Source organism: Sinocyclocheilus grahami, unplaced genomic scaffold (genome assembly GCF_001515645.1).
Source record: "Sinocyclocheilus grahami isolate Dianchi unplaced genomic scaffold, SAMN03320097.WGS_v1.1 scaffold81.1, whole genome shotgun sequence".
In the NCBI taxonomy this organism is placed as follows: Eukaryota; Metazoa; Chordata; class Actinopteri; order Cypriniformes; family Cyprinidae; genus Sinocyclocheilus; species Sinocyclocheilus grahami.
The window spans coordinates 790,691-810,662 of record NW_015505260.1 but is presented as its reverse complement, the minus strand read 5'-3'; the positions used below and the strand labels follow the sequence as shown (position 1 = coordinate 810,662).

The 19,972-nt window shown below is 38.4% G+C and overlaps 1 protein-coding gene across 2 annotated transcripts; it reads left to right on the top strand.

Annotated features, from left to right (window-relative positions):
* Positions 1–1,541: 1,541 nt before the first annotated feature.
* Positions 1,542–6,510, top strand: LOC107586395 (muellerian-inhibiting factor-like). 2 transcript variants are annotated; one of them, XM_016273736.1, is made up of 7 exons: positions 1,542–1,684; positions 3,598–3,897; positions 4,018–4,187; positions 4,486–4,597; positions 4,684–4,819; positions 5,263–5,693; positions 5,855–6,510. In XM_016273736.1, exons 1-7 carry the CDS (start codon positions 1,567–1,569, stop codon positions 6,274–6,276), a joined length of 1,689 nt encoding a protein of 562 aa, XP_016129222.1. In that variant the 5' UTR covers positions 1,542–1,566; the 3' UTR covers positions 6,277–6,510. The 2 variants fall into 2 exon arrangements, with proteins under 2 accessions (XP_016129222.1, XP_016129221.1); XM_016273735.1 differs by having other exon boundaries at positions 4,015–4,187.
* Positions 6,511–19,972: the final 13,462 nt, after the last annotated feature.

Below are 19,972 nucleotides of genomic sequence, written 5' to 3'. Positions count from 1 at the left end.
CATGCAATATGTTTAAAGGGTTAGTTCACCCAAAAATGAAAATTAGTCCATAAATTACTCACCCTCAAGTCATCCTAGGTCTATATGACTTTCTTCTTTCAGACGAATCCAGTTGGAGTTATATCAGAAAATTTGTCTTTGATCTTTCAAGCTGTTTAATGCCACTCAGCGGGTGTTGCAGTGCATCAGTCCAAAAGAAGTGAAATAAAAAGCGCCCATCCATTAAAAAAAAAGTGTCTCACACGACTCCGGGAGGTGAACGAAGGCCTCCTGTAGCAAAACGATGCGTTTTTGTAAGAAAAAGCCATATTCAAAACGTAATAATCACTTTAATGTAGCTTGCACCAACAGTCCTACACGGAGGATGGCGTATGAGTTCAGCCTTGCGCATGCGCCAGTGAGTCTCATGAAAACCAATGTTTGTTAACAGGAGCAAAGGAAGCAAAGTTTCCTTACATTAGCAAAGGAAAACCAGTCTCCTCTTGGCTTATATCGAAATCCTCTGACATTCTTCCTTACAAATCCTCGTTTTGTACTTCAAATTAATGACCGTAGTTTTGTTTTGATCTCTCCGCTGTGCTTCCGCGTGCGTCACTTATGAGCGGGGCATGCAAAGCTGACCTCACGTCACGTCACGTACAACAGTGAGCGCAAGCTAGATTAAATCGATTATTGTTTTAAATATGGTTATTTTTCTTACAAAAACATCGATTCGCTACAGGAGGACTTTTTATTAAGGATGGGTGCTTTTTATTCAAAGGAACTCTCCACTATTTTTGAAAATAGGCTCATTTTCCAACTCCCCTAGAGTTAAACAGTTGAGTTTTACCGTTTTCGAATCCATTCAGCTGATCTCCGGGTCTGGCGGTAGCACTTTTAGCTGTAGCTTAGCATAGATCATTCAATCTGATTAGACAGTTAGCATCTCGCTCAAAAATGACCAAAGAGTTTCTATATTTTTCCTATTTAAAACTTGACTCTTCTGTAGTTACATTATGTACCAAGACCGACGGAAAATGAAAAGTTGCGATTTTCTAGGCCGATATGGCTAGGAACTATACTCTCATTCCGGCGTAATAATCAAGCAACCTTGCTGCCGTACCATGGGTGACAACCTGCTAGCACAGGGAGCGTGCTGGGGACTATTTTCAGGCGCTGCGTAATATCATTGCGCCTGCTGCACCCATGGTCTGTGTCTCATGGGAATGAAATGATGAAATTGTGTACAAATTTAAAAATAGAACTTTGTTGCAATTTGCCAGCAAGCAGGATCAAATTGTTATGCACTACTACAGCTGTGTGTCTGGGGCCTACAGAGTATTCCATTGTCTGGATGAGTTCCTCCTCACCTTATCAAAGCTCAAAGGCATGTGATGTCCATTCACTATCCCTCAAAATTCACACGTCCACTGCATGCCTTGAATACCCACTGTTACTCCAAGGACGAACTTTCTTGGCAGGCTGGCTCTGCTCAGGAGTGCAGGAGGGGGTGCATATAAAACGCATCCCCTCTGTTGACCCACCCCAAAACAAGTGCTGGATTTCTCTGTGATTGAATCAGAGAAGATGCTTTTCTACGCACGATTTTGGCTGAGACTGTTGCTGACTGTGGCGACTGGGTCGTGTGGAGCCAAAATAGGACACAAAGAGCAGGATAACAGCCCGAAGGTCACCCCAATATCAGGTCAGATCTTCCATTTGTCCCGCATCTGTGTCTGGTGTACGCTGATGCATTAATGGAACTTTTTAGCATTTTTACATCTCACAGATCAATGAACCTGCTAAAGCAATAGATTGTATGTTTTTGTGTGATTATGATAGTTGTTTGATATTTTCTTGATTATATTTTTTTGGATGTAGTTCCCTGAAGTAGTTGCAGGGGTTTAGGAACCATTTGATAAGCTTCAGGGAACATGTTAAAGCAGGGGTGTCCAATCCTGCTCCTGGAAGGCCACTTTCTTTCAGAGTTTAGATCAAACACATTTGACTGGAAGTTTTTAGTGATCCTGAAAACCTTAATTAGCTGGTTCAGGTGTGTTTAATTGGAGCTAGAGCGAAACTCTGTAGGGAAGGTTGCCCTCCAGGAGCAGGATTAGGGGCCATTTACACGATGTTTTCAGCAAAAAACTTTATGCATTTTGCCTGTTCGTTTACACGCCAACTACTGGCCTGGCATATACATAATGCAGCGGTTTTGGCCATTTTCGCAGATATGTGTAAACGTGAATCATTTTGAAAACGTTGTCGCGTATACATGAAACATTTTAAAAACGCAAGGGAAAAACTTTTTCGTTTTTGACTACATCATTGTCGTGTAAATGTAGCCTTAAGCCCGGGATACACTGCACAATTTTTGGCTGTCCCAGACAAAAGATTGCCATCCTGAAGCAATCGTGACTCTTAATCGCTGGTCCTATGTCGTACAGTGAGAGAGGTTCAAAGACGGGCGTTTTCCCGGTCTTGCGACCAAAGATAGCCTACGATAGTTTTCTGGCAGTGTCAGAAATTCAGCATGATCATCGCATGTTTGCCGTTACGACCACGTTTCCTGACCAACCAGTAAAAATGCGACATGAAATCAACACACATGGCGCTAAAACATAAAACTGCTTACCTCAAGCTCTTATTCCTTCCTCTTTCGCCGCTCCCGCTTTTTTTCAGCACACATAAAAACTACAACTGTCAAAGTGTGATTAATTATGCTCTTTTTGTTTACCACTAGCGCATGCTAATGACATTTTATTCTTCTATAGAAACGTGCGTCGTAGCCTACGAGTCAATAGGTGTCATCATCGTACAGTCTACATACACATTTAGTACATTTAGACATCCCTGCATTAAGGCATGGGTGTTGCTTTTCTCCCAAAATGTGAAAGCAACTTTAGGTCCGTCCTTTTCAAACTTATCTAACACACCTGATGCAACTCATCAGCTTATTAGTAAAGACTGCAAGACTTGTGCCTTGTCCAAATATCCACCCACACTTGCGGTCTTTGCACTTGATCACTTGACTACTTCTATGGCGTATTTCCTGTATCTGGCCCAAGTGTTCAAGTGAGGATGAAGACCACAAGTGTGTGTACAACTTTTCATTACCTGATGGGACATACTTAGTGTTGTAAAAACGCAAGTGTTTACAGAGTTTTAATTTTTATTTTCAATACTTTGCATTTTAAAATAAACTTCTAAATGTCTGTTCAGTAGTCCCTAAAACAGAGATGACACAATTAAAATTCTGGTGCTTCTAAGTGATAACAAGCAGTTGCAAATGATGTACAAAATAAATATACTCACCTTTGCACCAATAAAACGTGTAGCATTTTGTTTTACTACCAAATTATATGTAATATCTAATTTGCACATTTTGTATGTTTCTTATCTGACACACTCAGTTCTGTTCAAGAATCTCTCTCCTATAACGAACTGAAGATCTGATTCAGGTGTGTTAAATAAGGGAGACATGCAAAATGTGCAGAGCAGGGGGTCCCAAGGACTGGGATTGAGAACCACTGACCTGAAGCAGTAGTTCTCAGGACTGTAATTGAGAACCATTGCTTAATGTCCTGCCCTTGAATGGTTGTCTAAACTGACCAATAGGATGGAATGGAGATGAGCAGGATATGGCACGCGTACCCCGCAGTGCCAGTGAACAGCCGATCGGCCCATCTGCACAGTCAACACATGCCACAGAAGTGGCATGTGATAAAGAGCAACTAGCTCACAGTCGTGCCATGGATGACTTCCTGTCAGCCCTGAACCGGGAGAGTGAACTAGGGAGGATGGAGTTCCAGTGGTTCGGAATATGTTCGTTCGGAACTCCAGATTTGCAGCTTTCACATCTAGTACAGAATTTGGACCAAAAACGAAGTGGTCTCAAGGGTGTACATGCCACAAAAGGTAAATTATTATATATTTTTTTGGCTTCTGTAATTGGATTTCCAGCTAAACTCTGGTTTTAGATGGATGTTTATCTTTGTCGACTAGTCGACAACATTGAGTTGTGGTTATTTTTAGTAGATATTTGGGATGCTGAGAAGGAAGGAGAGATGACTTTAACCCTCACATTCCCAAGGCATTCTCAACTGACCAGCCCAGCCTCTGTGACGCTCCTGTTCAGTGTCGATTCCATTAAAGGAGATGGTTTGAGAGTGAAATTCAAGAGTCATTCCATCCATCCAAATACACAGGTTGATAATGATTGTATATTTTTGACACTTTATTGACTTTTATTGAGAACATGAAATGATGGGGTGAAAAGGGGGCAACGGGACTGTGAAATGTCATATTGCTGGCATATCAAAGCAGGGGTGTAGCAACCACCTACGTTGCGTAGTCTTAACTAATTCATATTCATGATAATGAGGTTTATAATGTATACTGACATCATTCCTTCGCTGCCAACCAATACAGCATGGCTCCAGTTAGATTTTTATGCACATTTTAAGTTTCCATGATATGTTTTTTTTCTGTTTATTTGCCTCTCAGACAGTTTGCTTTTCTGAGGCCACACGGTTCCTGATCCTTACGGGAGGACAAAGCCATGCCCACGTTCACCTTAAGCTGAGTGTAACAATTGAGACATGGAAGGATGAAAACGGTGAGACAGTTTTTTCCCTTCAAAAACAGACTTCTCTAAAGAATCCATTCACACTGCAAATTTGAACTCTTTCTGTTACATCTTAGAGCCGAAACCCAGTGTGTCTGAGCTTCAGGAAGTGTTGATGAGAAAGGTAGATGGCAGCAATATGTCAATGAGGCCGATCTTGGTTTTCCTTTCTGACCGTGATGAGCAAAGAACACCACACTTAAAATATCACAGGTAAATGATTCCCTTGCTAAAGGTTTAAACTGCTCAATTTAATCCTGCGTTATGTTATTAGATAATGACCCAGATGTTAAGCCATGACCCATTTAAATCTGTGCCGCCTTACTGTTAAAATGAAAATGGAATAGCATACTACAATACATCTCTTTCAGCAGTATACAGTGCATATAAAACTGCATGTAGTTCTATGTCCCACAATGCATTTTCCGACAATTGAATTGGAATATCAGCCGTTACATTTCACTTTTCTCATCCTTGTTTATCTGACATATATTAAAGAATATTTTCACAAAATGTAAAAATGTGAATTAGTCATTTAATTGGACACCACTTCCTGTCACATGACCTCACTGTTTAATGTGCTTTGTACGTAGTATGGTATTTCAGTCAGCTAATATTCCATTCAGGACATGAATCAGGACATCTTTTTTTCTCAGAAATCCACTCGATGAGAAACCCCCATCCAGAACTTATCTTTTCCTCTGTGAGCTGCAGAAGTTCTTGAGTGACATCCTTCCTCGGAAAGAGGGGCCGGCACCTCAGAGAGATGCAAACGCTGTCTCTTTGGATGCGCTGCATTCCCTTCCACCTCTCAGCCTTGGAGTGTCATCCACAGTGTCCCTGCTATCAGGACTGGTGAATTCCTCCACGCCGACTGTATTTGTTTTCCCTGAGAGGCAGCAAGGCCTGCAGACTCAACGAGTGGAGGTGACCCTTGATTCTCCTCTGCTGTCTGTGCTCAGAATGAGACTGGATGAAGCCATGGCTCAGGTGAAACAGCAGGAGGCGGGGCAAAAGGTGATTGACAGGCTTCAGAAACTGAGTGAACTAAGTGCCCTTTCTCCAGATGGAGAGGATGATGAAGCAGGTGAGCAGTAAATATTTTTTCATATACACTACCTGTCAAAAGTTTGGAATAATTATGATTTTTTTTTTAAGCACCAATATTCCAAACAAAACCCTGCCCTATGTTACCATTGAATTACATCTAAAATACTATAATTAATTTAAGCTATGATTCATTTATAGTGGATAAGGACCGCAAAGAGGCCCAGTACCGGTCCATTTTGCTGCTGAAGGCCCTGCAGGTGGTACTCCTTACCTGGGAGGTGGAAAGAGCTCAGAGAGCAGCCAGAGCAGATGAAGATGGCTCATCAGTGCCCAGTCAGTGTCGGCTTCAGAGCTTGACCGTGTCCTTGAGGAAGTTTCTTCTTGAGCCCTCTACAGCCAACATCAACAACTGTGAGGGAGTGTGTGGATTCCCCCTGACCAACGCCAACAACCATGCCATCCTCCTGAACAGCCACATTCAGAACGGCCAACCCGTTAATCGCTCTCTCTGCTGCGTACCAGTCGACTTTGACGACCTGTGTGTGATTGAGCTGGAGAGCGAGGGCACCAACATCTTCTTCAAGACCAACGTGGTAGCGACCAAGTGTGAATGTCGCTGATGGCCTCCTTTGCTCTTTGAAATGCGCTTATGCATGCGCGTATAGCAATATGAATAAAATCTCTCATACATCTGCATTTATTCTCAAACTGACATGCAACATAAGCTGTCATTTGAAGTGTAAATTGGGTAATTAGTGGGGACATTTGCATATTCAATAATATAAACAACATTTTAGACCACTTTTAGCTGTATTAATTAGTTGTCCTGTTAACATAGATTTGCATCAGTGCTGAGCGCATTAAAATTATTTTGCTGTTACAATAAAGTAAATATTCATAAAGCATGTTTTCTCTTTGTATTCGTATTTGTATAATTCCATAACACAATTTGCTAAATTCTCTAAATGTTACAGGTGGTTTATATAAACCATTTCAGATGAGGATTATATTTGCTTACACTAACAGTCAAAAGTTTGGAATAATTAAGATATTTTATGTTTTTGAAAAGTCTTATCCTTCAGAAATCATTCTAATATGCTGATTTGATTCTCAATTATTAAAAATGGTTGTTATTCTAAATGTTGAAAAGAGTTTTGGCTGAATAATATTTTTGTGGAAACATTGATACATTTTTTTCAGAATTCTTCAATGAATAGAAAGTTCAATGAACAGCATTTATTTGAAATGGACATATTTTGTAACATTGTGAATGTCTTTATTGTCAGTTTTGATTGATTTAATGTTTCCTTGCTGAATAATATCATTAATTAATTCCAAATCTGACTTAATATTTACTTTTAAATGGTAGTATATCACAGTTTCTACTAAAATATTGAACAGCTCAACTGTTTTCAACATTGATAAGACATGTTTCTTGAGCAGCAAATCAGCATATTATAATGATTTCTGAAGGATCATGTGATAAAAAAATCAGCTTTGACATCACAGGAATAAATTACACTTTAAATTATATTAAAATAGGAAACATTTTAAACTGTAAAAAATATTTTGGAATATTTCTGTTTTACTGTAATTTTTGATTGGTAGTGTATACTTTTATATAACATTAATTTCATCTTAATAACACTTTTAGGAATAAAACAGACTATTCCCTCTCCCTGAGTAATCATTTAGCCATATCTTTGTTACGGATCTTCCGTGGTCCAACCTTCTCTCCATCCTGCTTTGGCCTCGCTTCTCTATTTTTTTTAAACTCTTTGAGTTTATCCTCAGATCCCCAGTTCCAAAATGCAAAGGTGTCCCACCATGAATCAGGCTACAGCAAAAACAGACAATTCAGAAACAATGAACTAGCTGAAAACTGTTCAAGCAGATTCAAATGAGCCTTACCTCTGCTTCACCAAGCTGAAGCTGTGATCCAGGTTCATCTTCTGTCGCTTCAATGGCTCTATTGTCTCTGTTACACATGAAAACACCATAAATACTGATTCAGATTGTTCAGTTGTGGAAATTTTGATCAGTTTAATGATGAAAAGTCCTTGCTAAATAAATATATTAATTGACCCAAAACATTTGAACAGCAGTATATTGTATTTGGTAAGCAAAATAAATCCCTTCAGGATGATACAAGACGCCTCAGGCCCTTACACTGTAAAAAAAAATAAACTCGTAAATGACTGCCAGCTACGGCCGTAAAAAAAAAAATATATATATGTTTTACAGATTTTTCCTTGTTTCAATTATGATATTTTACTTTAATTTTACGTTTTTTGTTTAGCAGCCGTAGCTGCCAGTCATTTACCATTTTTTACTGGACTTTTTTTTATAGTGTACAATGTCAGGGTTTATTTTGCGATAATAATTGACTGGTTGTACAAGTGAGAAAAAAGTGTTTATTACGTTTGAAATGTGGATATTTATCTTACAAAAATGCATGGATTCGCTACAGGAGGCCTTTATTCACCCCTCGGAGCCATGTGAGGGACGTTTTATTATGGATGTGCGCACTTTATTTCACGTCTTCTGAACTGTTGACAACCAACACGTGCTTACCCCCATTGTAAGGCTTGGAGGGACCAGGACAATTCTTAATATAACTCCAATTGTATTCGTCTGAAAGAAGAAAGTCACATACACCTAGAATGCTTTGAGGGTGAGTAAAACACAGGCTAATTTTCCTTTTTGGGCGAACTAACCCCTTAATTTTTTCTTTCTTTGATAATTAACTAATATTTTATTCAATAGTACAATAAAAGATTGTTTTAATTAATTAATTATTAATTTGTTACATTTATATAGAGCTTTTCTGGGAACTCAAAGCGCTTTACATGGAAGGGGGAATTTCCGCAACCACCAATGTGCAGCATCCACCTGGATGATGTGACAGCAGCCACATTGTGCCAGACCGCCCACCACACACCAGCTTAACTAATACTTTATTCAATAGTACAATAAAAGATTGTTTTCAAGAATACAATCAGAGATATAAAAAAATATCATCTCAAGTTAGTGTATTTTTCCTTACCTCTCAGGCAGAGTCGGGTTGGCAGTAGTATGTTTCCAATACATTCTTGTTCTCTCTCAACAATGCTCTAACACAGGGGTAGGCAAGTTCGGTCCTAGAGAGCCGCAGTCCTGCAGAGTTCAACTCCAACCCTAATCAAACACACCTGAATGGATTCGTCCAGAAGACACCGCAACCCCTGCTGTTCTCTCTAACAACTTTCCTTTCTCTCACACCCCTGTCAGGTTGGAAGGGTACTGGTCTTCTCATTTCTAATAATTGGAAATACTCAGCTCCTGTTAAACTCCATATTGTAATGATTTATAGCCTTCCTGGTCAACTGGGCACCTTTATAGATGAGCTGTATGGGCTGCTGTCTTCATTCTCTGTTGATGGCAGTCCACTTGTAGTCTTTGGTAACTTCGAAATCCATCTGGAGAAGCCTTACACTGCAGACTTCTACTTCCACTCCTAGCTCCATTCAATCTCAACAACAAATCAGGCAACCAGTTTGACTTAATTTACACATGCAATTGTATCACAGACAACATTTGGTAAAACCTCTAGACATCTCTGATCATTTCTTTATTACATTTAACCTACATATTACTACCTGTGTGCCACCAATTCCTCTACCAGTTACTTTTAGGCAAAACCTACGGTCCCTTTCACCCTTCCATCTTTCCTCTGTAGTGTCAGCCTCTCTTCCCTCACCCACCCATTTCTCATCTATATAGTGCTATATAATCAAATATAATCTATTATAATCACTACAGCTGTCAATCAGTTGCAGCGCGATTGGCTACATTTCTCAGTGTGTACAGGACCGAGTCAAAATAGTCTTGGTTATTGGACTCCCAACCTGCCCGTTCTTGTCACCATCCGGCCCGTACCCGCATCACACCCTACACATAAATATTATTCCACCCATTACATCAAATATTAGCGATTCACCTGCATGTACCCGTCCGCATGCAGGACTCTGGCTTCCCCCCTGTGGACAACATGATAGACAACTCTGACCCCAGAGAGTGATTGTAAATTAAGTTTACATGAAATATGTTTGAAATTTCATTGTAATCCTTCTCATAAAGTCACTGAATTAACCATTAACTGTTCACCTGATCGCGTTGCTGTCTGCGTGTGATGTTAGAGCATTGTTGAGAGAGAACAAGAATGTACTGGAAACACACTACCGCCTACCTGACTCTGCGTAAGGTCAGAGGTAAGGAAAAATACACTTACCTGAGAGGATTTTTTTATATCTCTGAAATCTATCAATTTATATCAATCTTTTAATGTATTGTTAAATAAAATATTAGTTAATTATCAAAGATAAAAAATGAATAGCCGTAATATGTACTATTAATGCTGTGATACTGTGATACTCAGATACTGTGATTTCATTCTCACATAGCTGATTTCACCATTAACTCTTCACCTGAACCGTTTATGTTGCTGAATATGGTATCATTGTAATCCTTGACCATCAAAATATAGGGGTAGACATCACCTTTTCTGTGTTATCATGTTTGGTTCAGGAGCTATGACACAAAATACATAATTTGGTTATGTTGGAAAGTAAAATGGTCGCCATGGCAACCACGAGGCGTTTTTGCGATGGCTCCATTTCTGAAAATGTTTAGGGCCGCAAACTATACAAGTGTACCAAGTTTCATGCTTTTATGAAAAAGTGAACATTATTTTCACATATCACCTGGACTATTGGTATTATTTATACTAATAAACATACAATCGCGTCAAGCAGTCATTGTATAGATATTTTCCTGTTAATATTACTATTTTACAGTTAATAATTTGTTTAAATGCATTACTTACAATGAATCTTAGATATAGTAGGCTACATCTTGCACCGCTAATGATGTAACAATGAGAAATATGGTTTATTGTTAACAGTAACACCTAAATATTAGATATAAATTATAATCTATCCTATTCTAGTTTTTGCATACTACACAATTATGCATTCATAAATCAGACATTAGGCTTATCATCACTAATTTTGTGTTAAAGCGCATGACGTCACGCAGAAGCCACGCCTACTCGTGTTCCGAGTATAAATACAGCGGGCCTACGACCGTTAACACTTTCAGTCGGAGCACGGACAGAGAAGAATCGGGCCTTGACGTTGGCCGGATGGTTAAATCCAACCTCCAGACGATCCTGAATAGCCACTGTTTTGTCAGAGAAAAAGAGAGTAATATATCCAAGATGCCAGTGATCGAAATGACCCGTAATAAACCCGAGAGTGAAAGGTAATGTGGGACTTTTATGTAGATAGTTCGCTCGCGGCCTTGTTTTAGCAGTTCAGCCTAGCGAGCTATATAAATTGTATGACGAAATACAATTTAATTTATGTTCGGTTTCATGTTTTATTTTCCCTTTGCTTACATAATGAGATTTAAATCTACTCACTTGTCAGAACTCTTTAATAAAGGCATTTCTGAATGAATTATGTTAAAATCACGCGAGAAAGCCTGTGTTCAGTTGGGATCGTGTTGTCAATCAGGCACGGATTAGAATGATTGACAGGCCTGTTGCCAGGTAACCGGAGTTCGCTGAACATTCGAGAAACTTACAAACCACCCATTCAAACTGTCATTGCCATCGTCAGTTTAAATGTCTTTAGAAATCTATGTAGTCTCTACTTGGCTTTTGAGCTAATACCAGATGATTTGAACGTCGTTATGTAGCATCATAACGTGTTATTCGTTATATCATATTTTATATTTTTAAAAATGTTTAGCGTGGATATTGAGGTGTCGCACAGCTCAACAATTGATTGACGGATGGGTGTTCGCGAGGTGGCTAACGTTTAAATGCTAACTGGATAAAGCGAAAACCGTTGGGTAAATTGCACTTGAGTCACTGCTAAAATTGTGTTATGAATAATACGTCGAGTAAGAATAATGAACTGTCATATAAATGAGTAATTATCCTCAAAATGGTGGTTAAAACCGGTGTGACGCGAATTGTAATGTGCTAATGCTCGCCCATCCCCCCCTTGTTTGTTCCTCTGTCATGCGTCATTGCTGTACTGTATGGAGGACCATGATGATTTTCTTGGTTTTCGGAAATTAATTTCTTAAACTAAGTTTATTTGTAATAGAATGAAACGTTAACTGCTCAAATCCAAATGTTATCTACATATCATATTTTATATTTTTAAAAATGTTTAGCGTGGATATTGAGGTGTCGCACAGCTCAACAATTGATTGACGGATGGGTGTTCGCGAGGTGGCTAACGTTTAAATGCTAACTGGATAAAGCGAAAACCGTTGGGTAAATTGCACTTGAGTCACTGCTAAAATTGTGTTATGAATAATACGTCGAGTAAGAATAATGAACTGTCATATAAATGAGTAATTATACACAAAATGGTGGTTAAAACCGGTGTGACGCGAATTGTAATGTGCTAATGCTCGCCCATCCCCCCCTTGTTTGTTCCTGTCATGCGTCATTGCTGTACTGTATGGAGGACCATGATGATTTTCTTGGTTTTCGGAAATTAATTTCTTAAACTAAGTTTTTGTAATAGAATGAAACGTTAACTGCTCAAATCCAAATGTTATCTACATAGAGAAGTTAAAATATTTAAGTGTTACATATGTAGATCACGGGTCAGAGATACATACTTGTTCTGATGATCCTTTCTGGAAGTTTCTGTGGAATTGAAGATTAAAACAAAGTAAATATCTTGCAAATATCTTACACTTAAATTTGTATATTAAAGGGCATTTTCAACTTAAATATACCCTTATAACATGTTGTTATTTATTATATGATCTTATTTTATAGATTCACACGAGTCTGTTGCATTTATGTGGGTGTCGCACAGCTCAACAAGTGATGTTCTCGAGGTGGCTAATGTTGAAATGCTAACTTAAACCTATTTAAACTTGTGTCAAAAATTCCTAAAAATATAACAGAAAACATCTAGTCTAGCTTCAGCTGCAAACAGTACAAAATTACGAGAGCTGGCTACTGAGTAACAGGGCTGATAAATGTAATGCATATAATTCTGAGTATAAACAAACAAAAACAACTGCATTAGTGGTAGTTAGTAGTCAAACGAGCACTTCTTACCAGGCAAAGCCGGAGTGGTCAGGCAAAAACTGTGTGCAAGGAGGAGTCTCAAGTTCTTCAGAGCCATGATGGACAGCAACAGCTGCGACTTTATTATTACAAATACAAGCACTTGTGATTTTACATGGCCGATTTGCAGTCTTGAATTGAATGTTGGTATTAGCCTATGTATGTTCATATACATACGAAGAAGTAATTTTTTGATGTTTTCCAGTTAATATTGTTATTTTTAAGTTAATAATTTAAATACATTAATTATAATGAATCTTAGATATAGTAGTCTACATCTTGCACTGCTTACCATGTTGAATACTGTAACAATGAGAAGTATAATTAATTATTAACAGATTTTGTAACTCTATTAGATATAAATTATAATCCATCCTGTTTTAGTTTTTGCGTGCTGCACAAATAAGCATTCGTAAATAAACCAAACGTTAGGCTTATCATTACGGATTTTGTGACTACGATCAATTTTAATTCGATTATTTCCACTCAGGGCTTATTTGTTTGCTAGAGCGCGTGACGTAACGCCGAAGCCACGCCCACTCGTGTTTCAGAGTATAAATACAGCGGGCCTGCAGCCGTTAACACTTTCAGTCGGCGCTCGGACAGAGAAGAATCGGGCCTTGACGCTGGCCGGATGGTTAAATCCAACCTCCAGACGATCCTGAATAGCCACTGTTTTGTCAGAGAAAAAGAGAGTAATATATCCAAGATGCCAGTGATCGAAATGAGCCGTAATAAACCCGAGAGTGAAAGGTAATGTGGGACTTTGATGTAGATTGCTCGCGCGCGGCCTTGTTTTAGCTGAACAGCCTAGCGAGCTATACATTTTATGACGAAATGCAGCGTAATGTATATTCGATTTAATGTTTCTAGCTTGCGAAATGAGATTTAAATCTATCCGTCTGTCAGAGTTCCTTAAATAAAGATATTTCTGAATGAATTATGCTAAATCTCACGCTGTTCAGGTGGGACCGTGTTGTCAATCAGTCGCGGATTAGAATGATTGACAGGCCTGTTGCCAGGTAACAGGTTTTGTCGGGTTCGCTTATCGTTCTAGACACTTCGAAAAATAATCAATTCAAACTGTCATTATTGCCAACGTCTGTTTAACTGTATTTAGAAGTCTGTGTAGTCTGTCTTTTGAGCTAATATGAGATGATTTAAATAAATTATGTAGCATCTTATCATGGCGTTATTCATTATATGATATTATCATCTTATAGTTTTACAAATGCTTAAAGGGTTTATTCAGGTGTCGCACAGCTCAACAAGTGATTGACGTTCGTGTTTGCGAGGTGGCTAACGTTTAATGCTAACTGGATAAAGCCAGAACAGTTGGCTATATTGCTTTTGTGTCTGTTAAGATTGTGTTATTAATGATACCTTGTAGGAATAACTAACCGTCATATAAAATAGTAATTCCCCACTAATGGCTGTTAAAACCGGTTTGAAGTTAATGTGCTATTCGTTGTAATGTGCTAATGGCTGAACGTCGCCTCGCCCATCCCCCCCCCCTCTGTTTGTTCCTCAAGCATGCGCCATTGCTGTACTGTATGGAGTACCATGATTGTGTTGGGTTTAAGATATTAATTTCTTAAACCGTTTTATCTGTATCGAAGAAAGAAAAGTTAACCGCTCAAATTCAAACGGTCTCAAAATATAATCTGAGGGAAGTCTATTTTGATGCATTCTCCTCCGAGAATAGCAGGTTTAAAAGGGAAATTTCGGTTAGTACATGTTTTATTTTTTATTATTATTTGTTTAGATGTAGTCATGTCTCAACTTGTATGTGGGCAAATGCGTGGCAAGTAACACCAGTTACCTCTTGTCTCCTTTTTGGTAGGAAGTTGCCCACCAGATTATTTGTCTTTCATGCAGTGATGTGTCACAAATCTTAAAAATATGGGTGGATGTTTTAGCTTCCTGTACTTTGCCTACACTTTCATCAGAGGTTTTCTGGTCTTGTAGTAACCCTTTGTACTCATCAGGTTTGAATGATGTCTGTTCATTCACCTGCTACAGGCTGTTGTGTAACTACCGTTCATCCCTTCCCATGTGATCCCAGTATCTGTAACAGGCTCACTGTGTCCCTTGTGAACGGAGAGCGAAGTTAGTCGGACTTCAGGGATTAGGCAGTTTTCGATGGGGCAAACTAAAGTTCTTCAAAGGTTCTTGTCGCTGCCCTCACATTGCTTTGCTGAAGTGAAATGAGGTTGCGCTGGTTTGCAAGATGCATTCATTCATTTTTGTTCAGGTTAAAGATTTGCAAAGGCACGTTTAGGCCTGTTCTGTATTTTACAAAGTTCTGTTGTCCTGCCCCCCCCCCCCATTTCAAATGTGTTCAGCAGATGCACATTGCACAATTTATTCAAACCATTTAAGATCTTTTCTTAACTAGGGGTTAGAAAAAGACTAAAAATAAGAGCATTATAGCTATATATATCAGATTTTTTTTGTAAGTTTTTTATTTATTTATTTTTTTCCCCTACCTTGTTACACTTGTGGTGTTCCAGTCAAAAACAACCAGCCTACAAATGTCTTCGTAAATCTCTCATTATGCTATTAAATATTGGTTTCAACTTGCAATTCAATTAGCACAGGTGTTTGAGTGATTGTGAACATTGCCAATATTATCCACAAATGATTTTTCGCTCAAAGGTGCACAACCTCACTCAAGTCACATTTATTTATATAGGCCTAGCACTTTTTACAATATAGATTGTCAAAGCAGCTTTACGTTTTACAAAGCGTGTGCTGAAAACGTAAGAGGACAATAGAAAACAATCAGTTTATCAGAGTATGTTCATTGTTGATTCAGTGATGTCATCGTCCAGCTCAGTTCAGTTCTCTTCCAATAGTGTCTGTGCAGTCAAGTCAACAATGTTGCCAGAAATTGTGTCCCCAAATAAGCAAGCCAATGGTGAGAGTGGCAACTTGCAAGGAACCAAAACGCCATCTGTGACCGAAATGGAGAGAACCTTGGAAGAAACCAGGCTCAGTTGGGGGGCCAGTTCTCCTCTGCCCAGATGAAGCCATCAAGGTGTGGTTTAATTCCAGGCTGCAACACGTATCTGATTGAGTAAAGGACTCGTCTGGTTCTTGTGGCCTTGTGCCGATGGCCGACAAGGTCTTTACAGGGGATCTGTCTCTAGGGTTCATCTAATTGACATGGTCTTCGCTGTCATTCATGGCTGTAGAGGTTGTCTCTTGGTGCTGATCCACCATCTGGACTGGATACAGCTGACTGCAGTGACCATCTGATCTGGATATGGACTGGATCGGAGTGGCTACGGTGTCCTTGGAATAAGAATAAATCAGACTAATATTATTGTAGATGCCACCATTCTTATGATGTAACTAGTATATTCTGGGAAGTGTTGCTGGCTCCGGTTGATGTAATAAATGCTGCCAAACAATCCTTTTTGAATTATAGAAAATATAATTATAGAAAAGTGAATCGTGTGTTATGTGAATGCCAGGTTAAAGAGATGGGTATTTAAACTAGGCTTAAACTGACAGTGTGTCTGCCTCCCGAACAATGCTAGGTAGATTGTTCCAGAGTTTGGGTGCTAAATAGGAAAAGGATCTGCTGCCCACAGTTGATGTTGATATTCTAGGTAGTTTTTGTTTTGCTTTTTAGATCGCAGCAGATGTGAAGGACTATAATGTAGGGGTGGGTGATATGAGCTAAAATTCATATCACGATATTTTACACTGTCCAGGCAATATTGATATTATATTGCGACATGAGAAAAAAAATGGTCCAAATATTTTAACCTTGTATAACACAAACTGAGGGATTGGACATGGACCTGAAAAGTCTTATTGCGATTTATTGGATAGGGAGTGCCCTTCAATGTTCCGTCCATTAACTGAAAACGGGCTAGACTAATCGATTCTTGGGATTTAAGAATCTATCGTTCGGTAAAAAAAGAGAATCTATTAATAGAGATATTGATTTTTTTTTTTCCCAGCCCTATTAAAAACAGTAAACACCGTAATATTGTCAATTTAAATGATATATTTGAATGTTTTAACATGTATATGGTGTTCCTGTGATCAAAGCTGAATTTTCAGCATCATTACTCCAGTATTCAGTGTCACATGATCCTTCAGAAATAATTCTAATATGCTGATTTGCTGCTCCGTAACCATTTGATTATCAATGTTGTAAACATTTGTGCTGCTTAATGAGGAAACCTTTTTTATTTATTTTTTTTATTTCTTGACTTCACGATTTTCTTATGAATATTTGAAATGATCCTTTGTATCAGAGCTGGAGTTGGTCAGAAATATAATGGGGCATCAGTTTACAGTCATGGCTTTGTCATGCCGCGTAGAGACGTTGTTTTGGTATTTGTGAATCTTAAGTATATTCATCATTTGCTTTACATTTACCTGGCACTGGAAGTAATTTCACAAACTTGTAACTTTATGCTTGGAGCAGAACCATACATTTATATTTTTCTACATGGCTCCCTGCACTGAATACAACTGATTCTTCAGTTGCGCCATCTAGTGGTCTGTTATTGATACAACCACAACTGCTACAACTGATAATGGAGCGCTCAAGCGGGTACTGCTAGCCATGTTGAGGTAATTAAAATGTCAAATTAATATTTTTCGCTCAATCGTGTACTTATCAGACAAGTAGCCGCATAAGCGGGAAAATTAGGTAGTGTAGTCTTTATCACCCTGCAGAGGTTTCTTTTGCAAAATAATCTGCTGACTGTACACTATCCCTCAGTTTGGGAACCACTGGAGTAGGCGATTTGTGCTCTTAATTTGGTCTGTTACGATGCTCCGTTTGATTTACTAATGCCTGTGTAGTACGGTGTTGCACACAGAGGACAAAAGCGTTCGATTCTTTATCGTCATTTGTGTTCAAATTTGCAAAGCATACCAAATTGAACAACTACCGTATTGGCCCGAATATAAGATGACCCCCCTTTTTCCAGATGTACCTTTTGGGAAAAGGCTTTTTAAAAACCAAATCTTGTTTTTTCTCAGAAACCCATTTTGTCTTCAATTATTTTCATAATGCATATTTTTCCTATTTTAATTTGTTTTGAAAGTATGGTGTAAACTGTACCAACAATCACATTTAAAAAAATATGCACTTTTTGATATACCATTTAAAAAAAAAAAAAAAAAAATAGGTAGCCCATCTGAATTAGAACATTTAGGTTATCCATCTAATAGTAGCCTACCAAAATCTTATTAACAGAAGTTAAATCTTACTGTAGGATTCAAATCTGGGTACTGTCTTACGTTTTAAAATCACAAGGGGAGTTTGGTCGCGATCTTTACAACACGCATTTACGTATTTCATGGCACACTTGTTTAATGTGTATTTGGTGCCACCTATTGTGGGTGTATTATTGACAGTCTAGACCCTGAATATAAGACGCCCGTGTTTTTTCAGATGCATTTCCAAGAAAAAAAAACATCTTATATTATGGTCAATACGGTATATAAATGCAAAATTTGAATTCATGAATATATAACCGTATCCACGGTATAGCAAAATCCATATCATGCAACAACATAATACCGGTGTTTCTTTCATACCGGTGTAGCGCCCACCCCTACTATAATGCAATAAGAGCTTGCTCAAGTACTGAGGGGCTGAACCATTGAGGGCTTTATAAGTAATTATCAATATTTTAAAATGTTAACATTGTTTAAGGATTTTGTGCAGTGTTGACAGAACTGGGCTAATCTGGTCAATTCCTGGTTCTAGTAAGAACTCTAGCTGCTGCATTTCGGACCAACTGGAGTTTGTCTAAGCACACAGAGCAACCACCCAATAAAGCATTACAATAAACTAACCTTGAGGTCATGCACGCATCAATTAAAATATTTCTGCAATTTGACATTAAAAGCATAGGTCGTAGTTTAGGTTTTTTTTAAGATGGAAAAATGCGGTTTTACAAATGCTAGAAACATGACTTTCGAAGGAAAGATTGCAATCAAATAGCACGCATGGGTTCCTAACTGATGATGAACAATTGCTAGCACAGCCATCAAGTGTTATACAGCGTTCGAGATCATTACATGCAAAAGTTTTTGGTCCGATAATTAACAAATTTTTTTTCAGAATTTAGCAGTAGGAAATTGCGAGTCATCCAGTTTTTTATATAAGCTATGCATTCTGTTAGTTTTGTGAATTGGTATGTTTCGTTGGGCTGCGACGAAATATAGAGTTGGTGTCATCAGTGCAAGCTATCTCCCAAAGGAAGCATGTAAACCGTGAAAAGCAACTTTCCTAGTACTAAACCTTGTGGTACTCCATAGGGTTGGGTATCTTTTAATTTGATTGATTCCGATTCTGCTTATCGGTTCCGATTCTTTGATTCCAATGTGATTATGCCTAAATAATATCAAACATTTATCCTGTCTTTTTTTGCAAACCATTTATTGGAGCTGAATAGGGATGTAACGATTACCGGTATCACGATAAAATGCCCTGATAGTTAGTATTACTGTTTAAAATTTAATTATCATCAAAACCGTGTTTGATTATCGCGCTTTTGAAAACTCGCGGTAAATCCTGTCCAGCCAGCATCAGTCTGACGCAGAAGCAGCATGCAGTGTTGTTGTTTTTTTGTTGCACGAGACGAAATGGCGGAAGGCAGTGACAGCGCTCGGGAGATTTTTCAGCCATCTAAGAGGACCAAATCGGTGGTCTGGTTGTATTTTGGCTTTTACAAGAGTCCTGAAGGCAATTTAATCGAGGACGGTCACCCTGTCTGCCGATCTTGCAAGAAGAAAGTTGCTGCAAAAGGGGGAAACGCATCAAATTTGCTCCGTCATCTTCATGACCAGCACCCACTGTTATATAGTGAATCCATGGTAACTTTTACCTCCAATACTAAAACTAACTGGGCAAATAATTGGACACAAAATATTGATTAGAGATTAAATATTTCGTTATCTCACTTGTTTAATGCAAAGCTTCCGCGAAAAAGTTCTCAGCAAGTGGCTTTGAGCCAAGACGAACGAACGTTCAAACTATCAGGTTGACATTTAAGGGATAATGTATTGTATATTCATAGTTAACTTATTACATGGATTTTTTTTTTGTTTACCTAAAATATATAAATACGAAATATTGGGGACATGAAATATTGAATTGAGATTAATGTTTCGAAATCTTACCGGTTTATAAATCC

Excerpts from the sequence above, each read along its gene's own strand:
- LOC107586395 (XM_016273735.1), top strand. The coding sequence starts at position 1,567 with ATGCTTTTCTACGCACGATTTTGGCTGAGACTGTTGCTGACTGTGGCG. Across the intron at positions 4,820-5,262 it reads CCACACTTAAAATATCACAG|AAATCCACTCGATGAGAAAC; the intron begins GTAAATGATTCC and ends TTTTTTTCTCAG. Across the intron at positions 5,694-5,854 it reads TGGAGAGGATGATGAAGCAG|TGGATAAGGACCGCAAAGAG; the intron begins GTGAGCAGTAAA and ends ATTCATTTATAG.